General features: G+C 38.9%; 3 protein-coding genes across 7 annotated transcripts; 1 reads left to right on the forward strand and 2 right to left on the reverse strand.

Moving 5' to 3' along the window:
* Positions 1-288: 288 nt before the first annotated feature.
* LOC131316764 (receptor-like protein 7) lies at positions 289-4,650 on the forward strand. Of its 4 annotated transcripts, none has more exons than XM_058346201.1 (3): positions 289-1,518; positions 2,611-3,410; positions 3,547-3,843. In XM_058346201.1, the coding sequence occupies exons 1-2, from the start codon at positions 378-380 to the stop codon at positions 3,408-3,410; spliced, it is 1,941 nt and encodes a 646-aa protein (XP_058202184.1). In that variant the 5' UTR covers positions 289-377; the 3' UTR covers positions 3,547-3,843. The 4 variants fall into 4 exon arrangements, 3 of the variants coding, with proteins under 3 accessions (XP_058202184.1, XP_058202183.1, XP_058202182.1); XR_009197267.1 differs by adding an exon at positions 3,844-4,217 and having other exon boundaries at positions 293-3,410; positions 3,547-3,742; XM_058346200.1 differs by lacking the exon at positions 3,547-3,843 and adding an exon at positions 4,233-4,650 and having other exon boundaries at positions 292-3,410.
* A 988-nt stretch (positions 4,651-5,638) lies between these two features.
* LOC131315903 (PHD finger protein ING1) lies at positions 5,639-18,208 on the reverse strand. 2 transcript variants are annotated; one of them, XM_058345133.1, is made up of 7 exons: positions 18,066-18,208; positions 14,622-14,693; positions 14,174-14,361; positions 10,840-10,903; positions 10,603-10,702; positions 6,544-6,697; positions 5,639-5,879 (listed from the first exon to the last, which is right to left on the reverse strand). In XM_058345133.1, the coding sequence occupies exons 1-7, from the start codon at positions 18,091-18,093 to the stop codon at positions 5,769-5,771; spliced, it is 717 nt and encodes a 238-aa protein (XP_058201116.1). In that variant the 5' UTR covers positions 18,094-18,208; the 3' UTR covers positions 5,639-5,768. The 2 variants fall into 2 exon arrangements, with proteins under 2 accessions (XP_058201116.1, XP_058201115.1); XM_058345132.1 differs by lacking the exon at positions 5,639-5,879 and having other exon boundaries at positions 6,254-6,697.
* LOC131317021 (FBD-associated F-box protein At3g49020-like) lies at positions 18,065-21,252 on the reverse strand. Its single transcript, XM_058346603.1, has 4 exons — positions 20,872-21,252; positions 20,510-20,785; positions 19,882-20,094; positions 18,065-19,778 (listed from the first exon to the last, which is right to left on the reverse strand). The coding sequence occupies exons 1-4, from the start codon at positions 21,250-21,252 to the stop codon at positions 19,482-19,484; spliced, it is 1,167 nt and encodes a 388-aa protein (XP_058202586.1). The 3' UTR covers positions 18,065-19,481.
* Between the last annotated feature and the right edge of the window lie 1,012 nt (positions 21,253-22,264).

A 22,264-nucleotide genomic window follows, 5' to 3' on the forward strand; every position in this document is an offset into this window, starting at 1 on the left:
TCCAACACAAGCAAAATCACAATTCAATCACTCAGACTCTTACAGCTCTCCTCTCACACACACTTTCATCTCACACACAATCTCATACACATCAGTGGGTCCCCGAGCTCTCTCACACTCTCTGCTCTCTTTTACATTGACACGTATTTATACAAATGGTCAAATGCAGCTCCTACTGGACACCTTCCATTACTGACTTGGTACACTCTCAATTGGCCCACACCAATTAATAATCAAGAAAATAGAGGAGTCCCAGTGTATGAACTATCAAGGTAGATGAGTCCCAATTAAAAGCCCAACTATAAGAGAACATCAAAGGCATCAAGCTTTCTCATCCAAGATTTGGTAACTAGCGTTGGCTATACACATACTCCATCATGGACTCATGTTTGTATCTTCGCATTTACCTGATCTTGTGTTGCTTTAATCTTATCATATTAACTTACTCTTCCTCTTCTACGCAGCCATTATGCCACGAAAATGAGAGCAAGGCCTTGCTGCAGTTCAAGCATAATTTTTTCATTGACAAGTTTGCTTCTGTTGGCCCTTCTGCTTATCCAAAACTTGAATCATGGAAGCTACTTGGTGGAAAGAGCGATGGTTGCTGCTCATGGGATGGTGTCGAGTGTGACCAAGACACTAGTCATGTGATCGGCCTCGACCTCAGCAGTAGCTTTCTCCATGGTTCTATCAATTCCAATAGCAGCCTATTTACCCTTGTCCACCTTCGTACCCTAAACCTTGCTGATAATAAGTTCAATTTCTCTGAAATACCGTCCAGAATTGGAAATCTTTCGAGGCTGACTAGTCTCAATCTATCCAAATCTGGATTTTTCGGTCAAATTCCTTCAGAAATCTCATCTCTTTCCAAATTAGTTATCCTCGATCTGACTTCGGAAATTGATTTGTATTCTGAAAGTCTTTTGAAACTTGAAAAACCCAGTCTAAGAGACCTAGTTCAAAACCTAACCAACCTGAAAGTACTTAACCTTTCTATGGTGAACATATCTTCTTCAGTGCCAAGTGTTTTGTCAAATATATCCTCTCTAACAACTCTTAATCTTGAAGGATGTTCGTTGTATGGTGAATTTCCAATGGACATTTTTCGTCTACCACAACTACAGATTCTTAATGTAGCTTGGAACGAAAATCTCACCGGCTCTCTACCTGAATTTCAAAGCAATAGTCGCCTTAAGGCAATGATATTCCACTGCACGGGCTTGTACGGTAAGCTACCAGATTCAATTGGTAGACTTGAATCCTTAGTTTATTTGGATTTGATTAAAACTAGTTTATCTGGGACACTTCCATCTCCACTTGGCAATCTAACCCGGCTCAGTTTCCTCTACCTTTACGATTGCAAGTTTAGTGGCCAGGTTCCTTCGTCGTTGGCAAACCTATCAGAACTAACTAAGTTTGGAATTGGCCATAACGACTTTGACGCAGGACCACTTCCTTTACCGCCAGGGAAGCTACTCAAACTCAATCACTTGTATGCGTCCAAAATGAACTTACAAGGTGAGATCCCCCAGTCGCTAGCAAACCGGACCAAACTTTCCCTTTTAGCGATTGACATAAACAACCTGGTCGGTAAAATCCCATCCTGGTTCATGAACCTCACGCAATTAACATACGTAGATCTTGCACGAAATCACTTCCATGGCACGATTCCAAGCTCAATCACTCAACTCAAGCGTCTTGATTATTTGAGTATTGGTTCTAATAGCTTCACTGGTATTGTCGAGCTAGACATGTTTATGAAACTCCCAAACCTGGTCTCGTTGCAATTAGGGAGAAACAATCTAACAGTGCTCGACAAAAATAGTACCAATGGTACTCTTCCAAAGCTTGATAGTCTAGACTTGGAGTCATGCAACTTAGTCGAGTTCCCTAGCATTCTAAGATTTCAAGATGAATTGCAGGTGTTAAGTATAAAGAATAACATAATTCGAGGCGAAATACCAATATGGATGTGGAACTCGAGTAAAGAAACAATGGAATATGTCGACTTTGGCCAGAACTTTCTGACAAGTTTCGAGCAACAGCCAGCTGTCATCCCATGGCATTTTCTAATAGTTTTCAACCTCGGCTCTAACAAGCTTCAAGGATCGCTTCCCATTCCACCACCAAGCACTGTTATTTATAATGTCCGCGAGAACGCATTGACAGGAGCAATTCCACCGTCAATGTGCCACAACAATTCTCTTCGTATGGTTGATTTGTCCAACAACAATTTAAATGGCACAATACCTCCATGTTTGGCCAGTTCCAGTGAGGATCTTCTCACGTTGAATTTGAGTGGCAATAGTTTCCAAGGAAGTATTCCTTCAACATTCACAATGAATTGCCAACTGTTGATGATAGATTTAGGTCGAAATCAGTTACAGGGGCCGGTGCCAAGATCATTGGCAAATTGCACAATGCTGGAATGTCTTGTTCTTCAAAATAATCAGATTGAGGATACTTTCCCCTCTTGGTTGGAAGCTCTTCCTAAGTTAGAGCTTCTTTTTTTGGGATCAAACAAATTCCACGGCGACATTGGGGATCCCAAAAACAATTCAATGTTTCCAAAGTTGCGGATAATTGACCTCTCTTGCAATGGCTTTTCAGGTAATTTGCCAAAAGAATACATTCGCAACTGGAATGGAATGAAAATGATCAACAAAGAGAATTTGACATATATGCGTTCAAATCCTGAATTTGAAATCGAGTTACGTGCCGGTCCAACAACTCATTTGACAGTATCCTATTCAGATGTGTGGAGCTCCTATTACTCAATGAGAGTGGTCAGCAAAGGGACACACAGGTTATACGAGAGGATTCAAAGTGCCTTGGTGGTGGTTGATCTCTCAAACAACACATTCATTGGGGATATCCCAGAATCCTTTGGAAGTCTCCGTGGGCTTCAATTGCTAAACATTTCCAACAACAAACTTACTAGTGCTATCCCCACATCGTTGGCAAACTTGACAGCATTGGAGTCGTTGGACCTATCTCAAAACCTGCTCTCAGGTCACATCCCCTGGCAACTGACCCAACTCACTTTCCTTTCCTTCTTAAATGTTTCTCATAATCGACTCACTGGCCCTATTCCTCAAGGGAAACAATTTGGTACATTCGAAAATAGTTCATATGATGGGAATTTGGGATTGTGTGGTGTCCCATTGTCGAAGTCATGCAGAAATTCAATGACCTCACCACCACCTCCGCCTATATTTCGAGGTCATGATCTTGAGTTTTCGAGTGGTATTTATTGGATGGTCATTGCCTTGGGATATGGAAGTGGGCTAGTAGTTGGGTTGGCTATTGGGAGAACTCTGACGAGGAGGTATCACGAATGGTTTGTCGACACCTTTGGGAGGGGGAAGAAATTTCAGAAGAAGCAGAAAAGCAAGGGCCGAAGAACCTAAGTAAGCAAGCAACATCCATTCTCTCACTTTGTTTTACTCATTTTTTTGTGCTATTAGCTTTCGTGAAGTGATTATTATATATTCCATCATTTGCAAAATTTCTAACTTCATTTCGGTGTGGAAATTGGTTTTGCAGTTGTTGGCAATGAAATTGTGGGTTCTTTCTTCAGTACTACTTTTGAGCTTGTGCCCCCATCTTGGCTAGAGTTATGTTAATAAAAGGGTCAGGTGTTAAGAATATGCAGGTTTTAGTACTGGAATACTAGCAGTGTTGTCAGGTTTCTAGAGTGCATAAGAGAGATCTTCCCAGAGCTTTTGTTCTTGCTTGTTTTGTTTCTACAAGAATTGATAACATGAAGTTCTTCATATTGCAGCTATGTCTTTCTATTACTCTGATTGTATATGTGGTATGTATCTGGTCTTAGATGATTAGTATATATGGACTGTTGTACTTGTCTGCTTTTCCTATTTCCCCCAAACTGAATCAAATAACATCAGGAACCAAGCCCGGCCACTAACCCCCATAGTTTCAACAGATGCTTTAACACCTCAGATTTGTTGTTGGACCTCTGGGTTGTTATATCACCATCTGCTAAGGCCTTGCAGCTGTTGCTATCTTCTCACAAAACTCAAATAATACAAAAATCAGATTTCCTTCCCATTAATATCGACCCATTGAAAGTAATAAGAACCGTGTTGGTCGATGAGGCAAGGTTAACAGAACGAACTCCTATTTGCCATTTGGGTTTTGATTCGAGTGTGTGCTTGTCTGGTTGTACACATGAATCTCGTTACGTTGTTTGTTGTGTCTCTTCACTGCAGAAAACCACAGAAGCTGTTGTAGTTGAATCTCCCAAGGATGAGAATGATATCGGTGCAATGGGTGGTGGCAAGTACGGGCGGCATGGATTATTGAGGATCCTAGCTGATCATTCTCTTGTCTGACCAGACTAACGATATTTGCCACAAATGAAAATAATTTTTTTTGGTTCTAGCCTATGCAGTGTATCGTTCCTGGTGCGTAGTGTAAAATAGTTATTAGAATCATGTTGAGAGGTCATTCTGTCGAATGTAGCGATAATTTTGAGGTCATGTAATGTAGAGAAAATCATAGGCTTTTAAGGGCTTATCTGGTTAACCAGATTCGAATATCTAGTTTATGGAACCTATATCTAGTTTATGGAACCTATTTCCTGTCATTGAATGAGAAAATTGAAGGGGTGAGAAAATATTTCCTGTTTACGTTTGTGCCTTGCTAACAAAATGCACTCTGATTTCGATCTGTCATCGTAATAATGTTCACGGAATCCTTTCTTCGACTTCTATATGTATGACTCTTGGTTAGGCATGGCAACCCCCGGGGTGGGGCGGGTTTTGCCGTACCCAATCTGAAAAGTATCACATACCTGACCGGGTAATTCCTGAGGGCCCCACAAAACAATGATTTAGAAAAAGAACAGTATTACACCACTAGACCACCAATGCTTTAACTTAGAAATTTACCAGTACTCACTGCCATACTATAACAATAACATAACAACAGCGATATGGTTTGAGTGTTGGAAGTGCTGCATCTGTTTGGTTTTATTTTGGTACATTAATAACTTTTCCCTAGAAGGATAAAGGATGGATGAGAAATTGGTTAGGTTGGGTGTGGTGGTAAGGTTTGGCAAAGCTCAATCAAATTTGGCACAAAAATGACTTCACCAAGATTTGTCAGCAAGTTCAGCTAGCTGCTTTTGCCATATTTTCTGCTAAATTTTGGCGAAGGCAAGGGATTGGCATGCTGGTGGACTTGCTCTTAGCTAGGCATTGGAGAAGGAGGAAAAAAGCTTCATGCTGTTAAAAAAATAACTCAGAACAAAAAGGAGGTGTTATATGTCTCTCCAATGAGAGCTAAACCAAATCAGAATGTATGGGAATGAGGATAGTGAAACTCAGATCCCAGGGGATTTTTGACAGTCACAGAAAGGTTATTCCATTAAACAAAATCCAATATGAATTATGCATTTTAGGGCAATCATAAGCTTTTGTATCAAGGAAGCATAAAACAGTAAAAGGCTATTGTAAATAACCAAAAACTGACAACCGACAAGTCTATGAAAAAGGGCAAATGGATGAGCATTCTGCATATCCTAAGAGACCCTGCTATTAGTTAACTGATCCAATATATATATGTGTGTGTGTGTGTGTGTGTGTGTGTTAGAATAACTATCTCAGATACTACATAACAACAGAATCCAAACATTTCATAACATAACAAAGAACTTTTGTACCAAAGTTATTTGGTCCAGCATTCAGTAACATCATAGAAAGGCTGAAAACCATCCATAATGCAATGGAACCGATGGTTTCACCTCATTTTCCTTTCTTACGCTTTTGCATTCCAACACACTCTGAACAATACCACTTTCCTTTCGGTTGTTGATTCAGACCGACACAGCCATAATGGAACCATTCGATCTTACACTGTTGAACGAGAGTAAGAGCACCTCATTAGATCATAGGTTAAGGAAAAGAGGAGCACACAAAGGCTGTGTTTGGCCCATGGATTAGTGGAGGGATTTACTTGGGAAAAGAAACAATAGAGAAAATAGAGCAATAAAATTAGCTCCTGCGGCATATGTATCAGAAAAAGATTTTCTGCTTCCCTTCACTATCAGAAATACTCATATGCCACAAGATTCTTCCCTTCATTATCTTATTTTTGTCCCACCCTTTTTCCCTACGTTACACGGACTCCTCTGAATGCATAAAACAAAAAATTGGACACCCACACTCAGATATGGGTTCCAAACCAATATACTTAGTTGGACATTCACCTAGCAAACATATTTCGTATCTGTTATGCAATACGCATAGAGCTTATATTAATAATATTATCCATAGAAAACACCAAGGCACCTTCTAAACACCATTTATTTAAGAAAATCAAGCAAAATATTAAACTTGTGCTATGTACTTGAGATAGAAACTACATGTAACACTTGATACACCCGCACCCGACACCCGTACCTCAGCCCATATAGTTGTTGTTGTATTCCTTCCCCCCGCAAATCTCTCCAGAAATCCTTGATCGAAACACAGCCAAAAAGAAAGAGAAAATAAGGTAAATTGAACTATGAATACATACGTCAGGATTGTCACAGGCAACCATCTCTCCATAGCTCACTTGGTTGCAGAAACAGTATGTGGGTTCATTGGGATCCACTGGTAGATCCAAATCCATGCTGGTTGGATTTGCAGCTGCAGCTGAAGTGGCTGCCGTTGTTGCACCTAGGCGAGTCCTGGACAAATAGGCAATATAGACATGAGAAAATGATCACTGTCAACTTACAACAGGCGAGAAAATGATTGGTCAATAGACATCTTTCCAGCAAATATAATGAAATGCGCTCATCATACCAAGTGAATGCCACCTAATTAAAAACTAGACCTCGGGATTATAAGTTCTTAGCTTATCCATCATGTTAGATAACAGAATTTTCAATTAGCTATTCTACGTGCAGCGCAGTTCTCAAAATTTTGAAGAAAATACCAATCTATAACACCCATCTACAACATTGCTAGTAGTTTATATGAATATACAACCTGCTAAACAATATACATAGAATTAGGTATTCACGCGGCAAAGGACAAAAACAATTGAGGGGTGTTATTGTGAACAACATTAAAATTCAACATGCTGATGCAGCTAAAAAGACCAATCATGCAATATCCGAAAAGTGCATCAAAGTTTACCCTGCATTCAATGCTTCATCTTTAAATGCATGCTCCTGAAAAGCGATTTTATGTGGAAGCACTAACCTAATAAAGTAAAGCCATAAATGTGCTACTAACAAATAAATACTGTTCAATAAATGGCTTTTCGTCGTTGTTGTTGTGTTGAAATGGCTTTTCGTCAGAAGTGTCTTATTTCATCCCTGCTAACAACATTCTTACATTCTGCGCAACGGAGACAACTTCATTGTCCTACTCAATGGTGTTTTGTCAAAAGCGTGTTATTTCATCACCGCTCCAATATTCTTCATTTCTTCCATTATACACAACGGAGACAACTTCACTTTCCTACTCATTAGACTACCCTTCAGTTAACATCTTCTGCCACTCCATTCTCCCAAGCAGAAACTATAGATATTTTCACAGGCAAGCACTATTCGTATTTGTAAGAATAGAAAGTCCCAAAATAAATGGAAAAATGTAAGAGATCGGGCACACTGGACAAGCGAATGCCGGCATTTACTCCCATTAGATAACAACTTGCCTTTTGAATTAAAAACTGAATGAGATTGTAGACAAAAGGTTGATGAATTAGAAGCAAGAGGAAGGTCGTCTGATACTAATATTCAAAGAGAGACATTAGCCTTAGTAGGATTAAGTGATGGAGGACCAACACAAAGGGCTTCCAACATATTGTATGGAAGTTCTCTCCCTGTATACTTCTTCCTCATTCCCTCTTTTATCTGTTTCTTCCTCTTCCTCTAAGGTTCTTCATCACTACAACTTCGAAACAGTTGGTTTAGAGATTTGAGTGTACTTGGACCAACTACAATAAATTAACTAATTTATAGCTCAAAAACTGTTAAAATAAGATAATGAAAATACATCACACAGCATGGTGAAATTACGGAGCGTATATTCCGCGTTCTGTCACCTTGTAGATGGTAGACAAAATAAAGCTAAGAATGTATGTACAAAATACCTTTTTATTATTACAATTCCTTCCCAGGAATAGCCTTATGCAGTCATAAGATGACAATTTATAAAACAAACACCCAAATTTTGAATAGGGTAAAAATCTTCCACTCTGGCAGCCTCCTTTCCCCTCTCTATTAAAGATGCAGATTTCAAATCGTACTTCTCGGCGTTCTAGCTGATTTCAGGGACTTGAGGGTTGGATTGTAAAGGTATACTGCTACAACAATCAATAAAATATTTATGTTTATATTATAAGACATAAAATTGAAGAGACTCTCATGAAGCTAGCGTTCACATTTTTTGCAACTTGCTTCAAAAAGATAGCGAGGTTTTATCATGCTAACCTAAGAAGCACATATACTTTCAAGAAGGACAATAAGAACAATACTCTACTTGTTGCACTAAAACACAATAAGTTGTTTCCACACGACTTAAAACTTTTCAAAAAATCTTTGAAATATTTGAAGTTGCACATCCTGTATCTATTCGGTTTTAGACTTTATTAAGGACTTTACAGGCTTGGACAGCTTTATATTCAAGATTCCACAAACATTTATCTTCTTGTTTTCTCAGAAACGTTTCCATTTTTGTGCATATACCGAACCATAATATTTTCTATGTTGATTTGTTCTTTACAATTAACCATAGTTTTGTTCACATTACTTTATCTCATTTTTAGGTTCCTTTGTCTTCTTTAGGGTCTAGAAAGGAACATAGTTTTTCTCTTTCTATTAAAACGGCTGAAAACCTTCATTTTCTAGAAGACCGAAACATACATGAGGTAAGAGAATACTATTCAACTTGTTGCATCAAAACACAATAAGTTGTTTCCACACGACTTTAAACCTTTTCGAAAATCCATGAAAAATTGGAAGTCGCACTTCCTATATCGCTTTTTGACCTCACCAAGGATCTTATTTGTATAGGTTTAGATATCTTTATATTCAAGATATCACCAACATTTATCTTCTTGTTTCCTCAAAAAAAAAAATCCATTTTTGTCCATATACCAAACCAACAAGATGACCCTTGGGTTTGGATAATTTATATTGTCAAAATTAACTCCACAATAAAGAAACCTAAGTATCATAAAACAAAACTACGTTTAATGCTAAAGAATAAGTTAACATCAATCACACAACAACAATAACAATACCTATGTAAACTCCCATCACTGGGGGACAGGGGAGAACTGGAGACACACCTAACTTTTGGCAATATATGCACAAAGTGGCTACTCTCAAAAAGTTCTACCAATGAAATAGTGGCCCCCCTATACATCCAGAAAATGAGGAACTCAAGGTACGTTATGCCGTGGAACCATGCCCCCAAATCAAAGCTAGAAGAAAAAATTAGTTGGTAAAGACACAAGTTAATAATCCTTGTTAGTGAATTATGCTACTTAGTGATTTTAGATGGGTGTTTTGGTTGTTCAGAGGTGTGCCCCTTGTGATCTTGTATTGTTGGGTGGTCTTTTATAAACGAATTAATTTGCCAAACAATTATTTATTTACCTATTTGAAGATATATATTGAATTACATCCAACATGATGTGCCAAATGGAAAAACTGAATGAGAAGCTGGCAACAAAAAATCACTCTAGTTAATAATCCTTGTTAGTGAATTATGCTAGTAATTGTTTCTAGATGGGTGTTTTGGTTGTTCAGGGGCACACCCCTTTTGATCTTGTATGGTTGGATCGTTTTCAATAAATGAGTTAATTTATTAAACAATTATCTGTTTAACCTATACATCAAACAGAACGTAACAAATGAAACACCGAATGAGAAGCTGGCAACTAAAACATCAGAAATCAAATTACTTAATGAAAAAAGACTCAGCAAAGAAAATTACCTAACAACGAAAGAAATCAGAAAATCAAACAATAGAGCATGATATATTTGATTTAATTCGTACTTAATGTTCTTAAATGTACAATCCGTACGGGTGCGAGTTATCATGTACTCAGGGGAGAAATCCAATATCACCTACTCAATAAAGGTTCATTGACATTTTTGGAGCAATTCACCCATCTTGGTTTAATTTGATTCCTAACATCGCATGAGCCAGGACATAAAGGAAGAGTTAATTGCAATTATTTGGTTGAGACTACTCATCCTCCACAGCTCTCACTCTGCCCATAAGTTCTCATGCTTGATCTGTGCCTTCTCTATAAGTCTAGAGGTCATCTTCTCGCATATTTTCCTTGTCCCTTTTTTAACTAAATCTTTGTACCCAATCTCTCTCTCTCTCAGAGATTACTAAAAGAGAAATGATAATCATGGTAACATGAAATTGTGAATGAAAAAGACCTCTATAATACCTGAAATTTCATGAATTGACACAGAAAGTAGTTCAATGATACAGTATAAGAGCTTCCAACAAACAAGGAAATCAAACAGGATCAAGAGCCTCAATGGCCCGAATGTGAGGTCTAAATAAAAAGCTAACAGGTAAAAAAATTGAAAATCCATGTGTAGGAAAGGTAGTTTACTTCTTACGCCCTCCTCTGCCACTCTCGCTGCCCTTCATAGGTTTGTTATTACTGTCAACATTTTGAACAGAGGACCCAGTAGTAGCAACACTTTCTCTGTCTGTCACAAGTTAAAAAGAAACACTAAAATAGGAGGTTTCTGACAACAAAGGTAGAAACATTATGTGGCCACATAAACATTAAGGCCCACAATGCATGAAACAAAAGTAGAAAATGGAGAGGGTAAAAGAAACATACCACGCCGAAGATCTTCATCATATTTTTTCAGATATTGATCAAGCTGTTGAATATGAGAATCTACCTGTTTCATAATCACAGAAATCACTCTTAACCAAATAATGGGAATTATGAGATCAATCGTGTAGATATTGTGATTCTTTTAACAGGTGCCAAAGCAAGAGGTAGCGAATGTATCATCGCTGCATAGTACTGAAAGATTACATTGTATTCTGCCAAGCACTCGTCCATAAAATAGGAACTTCATGGAGAGGTATCTCCACAATCTTCTTTTTAGTACTAGGTATCTCCACAATCACCACAACGAAATGTGGATGCAGCTATTCTTGAAATTCAAAGACTCAATAGAGTTGTGTGGTTGAACAATATAATTCCCTAAAAACAAGGACTCCAATTACATTGAAACAAACTGGGCAGGTTAAGATCACAATTGTGTTGAAAAAACAGTCAGTTAAAGACAGCCCTACTAGTATTTGGACCACCATGTTCACAACTACAGACCTTAGATATCAAATGCAACTTGTTATGTGCAAAATTAACAGGTAGTCTACATCTAGCAATAAAGAAAATCATTTGAAGCAAGGCATAGATTCCTGAGCATAGTTTAGGTTGCAAATAACTTATCGAGTGAGTGAACTGGGTTCCTAGGGCACAGTCTGATTAAACCATAACCCTACAAGTTAAGCACACAATAAAAAAAATATCTGTCTATTTCTTTGTGTGGGACAACGAGATTGGCCTTGTTTGGTAGCACTTATTCGCTAGCTTTCTGTGAAATAAAGTTAACCAATAGTTTTTACTTGTACGATCAATATTTACCTTTTCCAACTTATTTGACCTAAAGCTGCCAAATATGTATGAACAAAAGAGCACTAAATTGCAAGAGTGACGCTGTACAACTTGGAAAGGTAATCTGGACATTAACCTAACAAAAACTGTTCGATACTATATACAACCAAACAACTTCAACTCTTTTACAATTGACAACCATCTAAAAACCAATACTAAGCTAACTTGTACGTGATACTATGTAGCCCCATTTGAAATTGGAGTCCCGCCAAAGAGAGCTTGGAGAATAGGAGGTATGTATGCAATATTGCAATCGTCGACTGGCACCAAGGCTTCATCAAACCCTGTAGAGGTTTGTATTCCTAGTAAGCATTTAAAATATCTTGGTCGCCGACCAGCTGAGAAACTTGGTCGACCAATGTCATTTTCATGTTCTATCCTTAGTCCCTTGGACTAGAATACTTGGTTGACCAACTTGCTAATTAGTCTACAAACTTTAACTTGGCTCACCAGAAAGGAATCTCAAATTACACAGATGTTACAAGCTTTTGGGGCTTGGGCTATATATACACCCCCAAAGTTCTTCTAAATGCATTCGAGTAGTCATTGCCTCTCTCTTGATTCACTCTTTCATGAGTTTACTTTATGTTGCATGTATGAGAAAGTGCGCTCAGGTAACCTCCATTCAAAAGTGTTTCTATTTCTCAAGAAGATTTGATTGCTAGACTTCATCTACAGTTTTATCCCAACCTCATCTCTACGTTATTACTCGGATATACACTGTACGTTGTCTCAAGTTTGTCTCCCGTAGAGACATGTCTGGGAAGTCATAGGAGTAATGACTCAAAGGTTGGGTTACTGAGGGTAAACTCCGGATACCTCCAACCGCCCAAGTTTTGCGTAAGTCAAGGCATTGCCACTTGCCAGCAAAAGTTGACCACAAAACCTTTGGGTTGGCGGTTGGCCCCAACAGCATTAAGACTGTTAGGCTACCCTGGTGTGTTAGGGGAGCTAACCTTTGTTGTGCTTATGTGGTGTTTGTAGGTGGTTATTTTTTCAACTTGATGCTCAATTGATGGGTTTACATTGAATATTGTGGGAGAATCTTGGAAAGTTGAAAACCACTTTGGTAAACTCAGGGAAAACATTTTGTTACCTTAAAGGTTAAAAATCCGAACCACACTAAAAGCCATTATGTTCATCTTGTTTTTTATATATTTTTATTTGATCGGCCATCTTGTCTTTACATTTATGCTGATGTGCTTTTGTATTGTTGAATGTATGAGACAATTAAAAGAAACTCCCCTAATACTACTATTCTCCTATACTTTTAAGACCTAAAATCGGTAACTCTAACCGAACCAAAGGTAAGACATACATTGAATGAGCTTAAGCGGAAAAGGAAATGCAAAAATCTTCATTTACCCGGTTAATATTCATGCAACTCTAACAAAAGGAAGAAATAGATAGAGTTGTTCAAACCCAACGTGCATGAGAGAGAGAGAATCACACAAATCCTACCCATGTAGCTACGGATGACATTGGGGCGGGTCCCGTACCCGTATATACAATCACTCTCCATCCCCGCCATGATCTCTAATCGGGAGTGGTTTCAGCACCCAACCCCATATCAAAAGGGAAATGGATTTCCCGCCCATACCCAAACCCCCTAGGACAATGTATCCCCGCGCGCACTACGGAGGTGCAGGGCACCTCAATGTGCTTAGCCTAAATCCTATCAGAGTGATCTGAACCATCCACTTCGTATGGACCACTCAATACTACACTTGCACAAAATATCAAGTTAATTGGATATTGATATCAGAGTGATCAGGATAGATTTGTACCATTCATTTTATTTAACATGTTATTCAATTAAGGGAGTAATGATATCGGAACACTTTGATTCATTTTCTTGAATGACCTATTCAATGAATGGTTCAGATCAGATTTAGTTTGAACACACCAAAATGCTCTACACCCCGTAGTGCATTGGTAGGGACCCTTCTCCAACCCTGTATCCTAATTTTAATTATTTTTTCTCTTTTTGAAGAGAAAAAACACTAACTAGTAATGACACAACCAATTTTGTACTCTATAGGAGAAAACAATATCACCATTACAGGTGTTTTCTTACCATTTAGATGAACAACTACAAAAATTTCACTATTAGTAAATTAATTACCTAAAAATGAAAGGGTGGCTTTTGTATGTGGTATGGGGGTATAACTACAAACATACTTGGTGTGGGTTTGGGGTGGTGAACCACCCCAATTGGGGCAGGACGGGGTGGGAATGGGGCAGGGCGAGGTTAATTGTTATCCCTACATGTAGCCAAACCCAAACAATGGGGGATTGAGGCTTGCAAGTTGAGAGGAAATTCAAGGAAAAATGAACGCACTAAGATGTTCTTAGCCTACACCAAACAATAACTTCAAAAGACTGAGAATTGGAGAGCTACTGTGTATAGCTGTATGCTAACCATCTGTATAACAAGTGTGGAGATTTCAACATAAAAGGGAAGATGGAGTGAAATAGCTTGTACCAACTCATATGCTTGACTAGCCAACGCAACTTTCTCATCCGCAATCCTAATGGCATGCTTTTGTTCATCAACTGCCTCATCTGAGAATCTTAGTTTTGAAGCATCTGGCGCAAGGTTACCAGACCTGATTTCCCGCTTCATTTCCTCTATTTCCTGATCGCAACCTTGCTCATTTTGTCGTTGGACCTCTGTTTACAAACGAAGGAAACAAATGTGTTTATAGTCTTGCACACAAACATGTGAAAATTTGTAGTGACAGAGAGAGAGAGAGAGTGACAGAGAGAGCATTGACCAAAATATAATTAAACCCCTATACCCATACACAAAAGGTATACATTATTTTGGTGTTCCCCTCTTTTTCCTGCTATTAAAGCTACTACACCGAACTGAAAAAGCATACCTGGTAAGTTACAGTCCGCTATGGTACTAACTACTAACTAAAGCATACCTTGTAAGCTCTTATCTAAATCACGCAACAAAGTGTACTTCCTTTGAAGGATATTCGGCAGTGATTCCAAATCTGAAAAAGTGAAGAATAAATCGATCAACTTAGTGACTACTGAACATTACTCAACTGGACATTGGTGTAAAATTGTCATATAGTATAAGTTCTAATGTGCATGTGGGGATATTTATTATGACATGTAGATGCATGTATGTATTAGGGTATCTATGACTGAAGCAAGACAGGTGCATACTTGCATGCCATTGATAACAAAACAGCAAAATTCAAAAATGACTCCATAATTCAGAATCAGATACTACCTCCATCCGTGTTTGTTGTTCAATTTCATTATTCCACACACCTCAATAAATTCATTATAAATTGAAAGATACTGGCAATTTAAATCATGACACAAAAGCCGAAAATAGACCAACAAACATGGACTTAAAGGAGCGAAATCTATGTCCAAAAGTCTATGAACACTACATTTTCTAATACCCTGAACTTTGAGGTAAACAGACATAAAAGGCCCCGGACCTCGGTTCAAAGCACGTATATGAAAACTCTGAAGTAGCGGTTTGCCACATAGCATATTGCAACCACAAACTTTACTCAAACAACCCTAAAACACAACCCCCAATCTCAGAACAATAATCAAGTTAGCTTCTTTTTTTTGTTAAAAGAGAGAGAAATTAGCTTTTTTGTTGTTCTGTGTAGACACCCCATTCTGGACTATCCAGATAACATTACTTGTCGATCTATTATTTCCCCCAATGATGATTATAGTCGAGAACAGTCTGAGGATGATGGTGTGTTTGAGCTTTGAGCGTCCCGAACCTCTTTCAAACCCATGTCAAACCCTTCAAACCAGAGGCAAATAGCCCCAGCAAAACCCAACTGGCTTACGCCATTGTTCCTTGGGCGTACGCCAGTTAGCTGCCACGTGTCGGTCATCGGCCGTTGACCCAGTTTTTACTGGCGCACGCCAGTCAAGCCCAGTCAAATCAACTTTATTCAGCCACATGGACGAGACTTTGGTGGCCACCCTGACGTCGGCCACAGTATCCCTGATGATTACTCTCGGCAGAAGCGTTCCCTCTCTCTCCTACACCCCCCATCAAGACAAGTCCCATGCATTTAATGCATGGGAGGCTCCCTTCTTGACCCAAGCCAGCCAAACAGGCCCTAGATCAAACTGATCTCAGTCTCTCTATCCCCTATAAATACCCCCCTTGCATTCATTTGCAAGGGGTTAGATACATTAAGAAGAAAAAAAGCCTTCTTCTCCTCTCTTCTTGCTCCCTATCTCTCTTCCCCCATTGAAAGAGAAAGGAAAGCAACCTACTTCCGTACACCCTACTGATATACAGTCACCATCTAAGCCTCCATCTCCAAGCCTTAAGCTCAATACCACCTTCAAACCTCAGCACAAAAAGGTATACCACCTTTGTGCTCCTTTCTGTTTTCAACTCCTGAGGGGGACCAGTAAGGTCCAGGCTAGTAAGTGATACTAGTCCTGGCCTTAACCTGGTAAAATACCACAATCGTATGAGACGATACATGGCATGCGCCAGTAACCCTGTGCCGTACGCCAGTTATGGCAGTGCGAGCACTACTGGCGTGGGGATCATGGATCGTCATTTCTGTTATCTTACCTTCCTGTCAATCACCCTTGCATGCTAATAATCAGTTTACTGCTTTCTGTATATTCGGAGTCGCTTAGATGTTGTTGCTTTTGCTTATCTTTTATCTGCTCAAAAGGCCTCTGGGATCCTTCTGGTCATGTTCCAGAGCCCAGATGGTGCAAAGCCAAGCACATGGATTAGGGTCAAACGTGCGTACGGCATTCCATGACTGGAGTACGGCAGTTGATACTAGGATCCAGTGGCTGGCCCTTGCATCTTAGCTTAATCCTGGCCTCTTTTATGTCCCCACTCTGTTTAGAGGGTTTCCTGTCTATTTTTATGGCTTCAAGTCATTTCATCTGTCTGTAACTATGTATATTCTGCTCTATTAACTGTGTGGTTTGCCCTAGGTGTGCGCTGGTCCCTTTCCAGAGCCCAGAGGGTTGCAAACAAAGACTGTGAAATCTGATAAGTGGAGTACGCCAGTGGGGTTGTGGCGCGCGCAGCTCTTATCAGCATGCATTGGTTCGGCCAGTGCATGCTAGTATGGATCCTGCTCATGTCCCTTCAGGGCGGCGTGCTCCAATCTATTCAGGTTGCTCAGTGCTTGTTCTCAATCTATATTTATCATTGCAAGCAAATCATCCATAAAGCATTTTGTCACATAACTGCAACTTGTTACAGTTTTAAACCCCATTAACTGTTCCCCCGCCCTAACTGGCTAAAAAATGATCAAAAAAGAGAAAAATGCAAATGTTTTACAAAAATGCCCGAGTAGAGACCGATCTCCAGATTGGGCGAGAGGGGTGCCGTAAAACCCTTCCCCTCTCGTAACCTGGCTCCCGAACCTCAGATATCGAAGGTGACGACGGTCCAGTCTACAAGCCTTTTTCAAAATCAAACAAACGTGGCAAACGTTTTCGAGTTCGGTTCCTTGGGTGCTTTCACCGCTAAAACCCGAGTGGCAACTCTGAATCGAAGCGTTTCGCCGCGCTTTCCAGAAAATTTTCCGGGTCGCGTGCTCACATTCTGTAGTGAAATCAAAATTCTCTCTCTCTCTCTCTCTCTCTCTCTCTCTCTGGGATCCAAAACATTCACAGCTTGAACTGAGAACTATGATCAACCAATTATGAAATTCAAGCAGAATCACCAAGTTAAAGATTATCCTGGTTTATCAGCTTTTTTTGTTACTGAAAAATGGAAATAAATTAGCTTGATTGTTGGTCTGCAAGGAAATCTAAACTCTCTCTCACACACACACATGAGAACTGCCAGAAAGCAAAATTTGGGATCCAAAACACTCACAGCTTGAACTCAGAACGATGCATTGATCAACCAATTGCAAAAGCCAACCGGAATCACCAAGTTACAGATTATCTAGGGTTTATCAGTTTACTTTTGTTATGTAAACATTGAAAGAAATTAGCTTGTGTGTTAGTCCGCAGCAAAATCTTAACACTCTCTCTCTCTCTCTCTCTCTCTCTCTCTCTCTCTCTCTCTCTCTCTCTCTCTCTCATACACATACACACACAAAACGCAAAATTTGGGATCCAATTTATCCAAATCATTCGCAGATTGAACTCAAAATGGTGCGCTGATCAACCAATTCCGCAGTTCAACCCGAAATCACCAAGTTACATATTATCTAGGGTTTACGTAAAGCACCACAATCAAATCAAATCCACACGTGCAACAATTATGCATTCATCTGCATGCTCGCATATGTATATACTTCTACATTTATGTGTGTATATATATATATATATATATATATAAAGAGAGAGAGAGAGAGAGAGAGAGAGAGAGAGAGAGAGGAAATTACTAGCTTGAAAATCTTCAAGGAACGACATGGCTCTGGAAAATTAGGGATTCTTGAGGAACGGTGCCCTGTATATGGCTTCAGCTTCGGACTCTTCCCGCCCACAGAGAGATTACAGTTCGCAGGAGTAATTACAGAATCATATATTGAGATTTTGTAGTATATTAAGGGAAAGTGCCAACTAAATCCCATCTGGCTGTGATAATGGGTTAAAAAGTTCTGTTGGAGGGCATTAATGTTTGAAAATTTGTTTAAAAGTTCTAGACTTTGTCGTTACTATTAATGTCTTTGGGAGGAGGAGCCGTGGGGCTGCAAATGAACTGAGCAGCTTGTAAGTTCGAACTCGAGTTTTCGAGTCGTTAAGGGTGATTTTGCTTGATTAAAGAGGCTCCTTAAGGCTCGAGCCGAATTCAAACTCAACAAAACTCGGCTCAGCCCGACTTGTATGCAGCCCTATGGAGGATCCTCTTGCTCGGACCTTGTTGTTGGGCTTTTTGTGGGTAATTGATGATTACAATTGTTCAAATTTTTTAGATCTCGTTGAAAACATTATTATGGTTGAAAACTCACGGTAATGGACAGAATTTTAGGAAACTCTTATCTTGATAAAATAAACGTGCACACTGAATTGAAATTTTCTCTGTTACAAATATGTTACGTTCATGTTTTTATCGGTATATGATTACCATAATATTTTATATTATTTGTGTTATCGACAAAATTTACGGTATAAATAAAAAGAACTAACAAAAGACCTTGACCGCACGGTCCAATCCCTTTTCACGATGAAATTTATAGTATAAATAAAAAGAACCAACAAAAAACCTTGACAACACCGTCCAATCCCTTTTCGCTACATCGACTGAGGGATTGTCAGCGTGACCGAGATTTAGTCCATATTTCGTATTTAAATTGTTTATTTCAAAGTGCAATTATAAAAAGAGAAAAGTGAAAAAAATTCATCTTCATTTGACCCAGTGTGTTGAGACTTGGCATCATAGTACCAGGCATTACGCCTAGGTTAAAGTAGAACACGAAACAAATAGCTCAACAAAAAACGTGACCCATTGATGTTGCTTAACTGTGTACCTACTACTTTAAAATACTAAACAAGATTCCGGTTGTCATTTTATACATAGTTAGCAAATGCCTGTGTCTAGAGACACTTACAACCCACCGATTGTCAATTTTTTTTTTTTATACAGAATTACCGAATGTCCATGTCTAGAGGCAAGTGCAACCTCAAAAGAAATCTTGCAACAGTCGCCTATTCCGAACCGAATTGCCACAATACCTCTGAAAACTTCACAATGTGTGCACAATAAATAAACTCACTCAATAATCCAAATTCCTGCACAAGAAGATGATCGAAAACCAGGTTACCAACCGAATCTAGTTATGTCAGTGAGCATTCTCGAACTAAGAAACCACAACTTCACAAATTCTTGAACCCCTTGGTGTTTCCAGCAACTCCCTCCTAACCTCTAACATCTCTCTTTTCATTTTACGCTTTTCACAGCTTATGCTCAGCGTCTTCAACGATTTCGCATTACTCAAAAAGTACTTCACAATCTTCAGCTCCCGCTGTTGCCCTTGGAATTTTCGTATGTCCAGTGTCTCGAGGCTAAACAACAAACAAGCAGGCACATTCTCAGGAGGATGCCAATCCCAAATGCCAGGGTCACTGTCACCGTACCGGTAATAGTGCAAAAGTCCCTGAAAAACAAAATGCGCATCTTAAAAGAAACTGAAATAGATGGGGGAAAAAACGAGAAAGAAGAAGAAAAGAATTTAGATAGCCGAGAACTGCTTAACCAACCTCAACAAAAACAAGACTTGTTAAGTTTGGTGAGCTTTCAAGTAAATATGGAAGTAATACCCAGCGAACACGATTGTTCACACCGAGCTCTAACCTAGTCAAATTGTGAAACGTTGGAAGTTTGAGAGTTTGATGCAGTAGGAATTCGAAAGACAGTTTGAAATCGTCCTCATCTGGTTCTTCCGTATTGTCAAAGGAGTATAGCTCAAAAGTCTACAAGTGATAAAAAGTCAGACTAGACGATAAATTGAACACTGAAAAGTACGAAAGAGATCAAAGCATCAAGTTATGGAATGTTTATCCAAACTTAAAAAGACCTCATCATTGGAGGGGGGCAAATACAGTAGATAAGAAAACTAACCTCTATACTACTACCCGAAATACAAAGAATTTAAACATTAGAAATCCCTTGAAGAAGTTCGGTTATTGGAGTTCAGTAAATGTCCATGTCTCGAGTTTGGGAAGTCATTAATGTATAGTAGTCTTCTTCGCGTAACTCAAAATCAAGACGAGCTTTGACAAGAGAACTTAACGTGTGAATGCCATAGCCTTCAGCTACCAAACCAGAGTATTGAAAGGATACAAGACTTGGCGTAATGAGTTCGGTCTTGTACTCGTCTGAACTAACATGATAAAGAACATCATCGGGCCAGTAACAAGCTGGTTCTAGATATGAAACCACTAACCTCTTCAGTAAAGGAGCCGAAATTTTTAGAAGCCTAAAATCTCTCCCTCTGCATTTGATCAAGGATAAATCCTCGAGGACAGGGCAGCTAGAAATGAGCCTATAGGCTGAATCTCCATCCCTAAATACAGCTGAATGGAGGAGGAGTGTCTTAAGATTCTGTAGACGAACTAAACTTGGAACCGGTAGAAAAAAACAATAACCCAATTTCAGTACCACCTGTGTTTCGCAAGTAAAAAGGTCATCAGGGAGCCAACGAGACGCCAACAATGGAGGGATGTATATACCAAGTTGTCGAACATTACATGAAACTGCTGTCGTGTCGTAACCCAGGATTTAACATGTGAAGCCTTGAAGCATGGAGAAACTCCTTCACAGCTGACGCGAAACCCGTCCAGGTTTGACCCGTCTAATGAAAGCAGCACATGGTGGACAAACTTAACGAAACTCTTTTCACACCGGCTACCACGGCCTTTTGAATCGAGAAACTCAATGTCCAGATCGGTAATTGACGTCCACATCCGCTTCCATTTCGTGGATAAAATGCTGGTTGCTACTGCATAATTTGTAGGAAGAAGAGAGAGAGTACAAACCATAATGTCTTCGGGTAAATTAGAAATCCTATCTTCCGCTTCATTGAGTTTCACTTCCTCGGAAAGCTTGCAGCTTATTGACGTTGAACCCATAACTTCCCTAGAGAAACAAATTAAACAGAATGAGAGGCCAAGCTTAGGTGACAAAAACGATATTGCAAAATTCACATACGGCTAATTGCATCCAGACATAACACATCTTCTAAAAATTGGCATTTTTCCTGAATTACTATTTACTTGTATGAATCAAATCTTCAAAAAAAAATCTCTAATTTGAAATATATAAAAAGTTATTGGAAGTATAAAAATTTATGACAATTTACTAATTCGCCGAGCCAAATAAGACACGGCAAAATAATTTATTTTACGTTCTCAATTCTCTCAATTTATGTTTGCATTTTCACGTGTGTGAAAAAGTAGATCAATATTTCAGAAACACTAAATAAATGAATTCAAGGGGTTTCGAGCTTCGTTAGTATTTTTCTTTGGGGCGATAAAGCGCATTTTGTTTTAGGAAAAAAAAAGGTTAGTAATTTAGTAGACGCCAAGTCTCGAACTAGAGACTTTTGTGAACTTAGAACGAACAATCACCCAAGTGAGCCAGCTTGCATGTTCTAGGGGATTTAAAAAAGTGTGAAAGTGGTCGATAGAATGATGCTTTTTCTCTCCACTCAGATAGAGAACTGCCCTACTCAGTTTGGTTTATTTGCAAGTACATTTTGGATTTATTTTCGTAATTAGAATTATTTAGTTTTAAAACTCATCAAGACATTCAGAATGTCAAAATTCTTGTTGTTTGAATATCAATCAACACAAGCTCGCTCGCAACAGATTTATCTGTTGTGTCAAAAAAAAAAAATTTTCAAGTAAAATGCATTATGTAGTCTTGTTAAGTAGTAACCGATCAATAAATAATTGATATGATTAATTGTTTGACAAAACCATAATATAAATAATTTCATTGATCAAAAGTAAGCTCTTAAAATAGAGCTGCAAATGAGTTGAGTCGAGCTAAGGGTGGAAGTGTCCGAACCTGTCTTGATCAAAAGTAGTCTAACTTGAGCTCAGCTTGTTTTTGCGAAGTGTTTGAATTGGGTTTGTTTGC

The sequence above is a fragment of the Rhododendron vialii genome, chromosome 2a, assembly GCF_030253575.1.
Source record: "Rhododendron vialii isolate Sample 1 chromosome 2a, ASM3025357v1".
In the NCBI taxonomy this organism is placed as follows: domain Eukaryota; kingdom Viridiplantae; phylum Streptophyta; class Magnoliopsida; order Ericales; family Ericaceae; genus Rhododendron; species Rhododendron vialii.

What these genes read in the sequence shown, in the direction of transcription:
- LOC131315903 (XM_058345132.1), bottom strand. Translation starts at nt 18,093, where the DNA reads ATGTCGTTCCTTGAAGATTTTCAAGCTA. An exon ending in CTAGTCAAGCATATGAGTTG is followed by an intron (nt 10,904 to 14,173) that starts GTACAAGCTATT and finishes ATTATGAAACAG; the next exon opens with GTAGATTCTCATATTCAACA. An exon ending in TGATGAAGATCTTCGGCGTG is followed by an intron (nt 10,703 to 10,839) that starts GTATGTTTCTTT and finishes AACTTGTGACAG; the next exon opens with ACAGAGAAAGTGTTGCTACT.
- LOC131317021 (XM_058346603.1), bottom strand. Translation starts at nt 21,252, where the DNA reads ATGGGTTCAACGTCAATAAGCTGCAAGCTTTCCGAGGAAGTGAAACTC. An exon ending in CGACACGACAGCAGTTTCAT is followed by an intron (nt 20,786 to 20,871) that starts GTAATGTTCGAC and finishes TGCGAAACACAG; the next exon opens with GTGGTACTGAAATTGGGTTA. An exon ending in CAAGTCTTGTTTTTGTTGAG is followed by an intron (nt 19,779 to 19,881) that starts GTTGGTTAAGCA and finishes TTTGTTTTTCAG; the next exon opens with GGACTTTTGCACTATTACCG.
- LOC131316764 (XM_058346200.1), top strand. Translation starts at nt 378, where the DNA reads ATGGACTCATGTTTGTATCTTCGCATTTACCTGATCTTGTGTTGCTTT.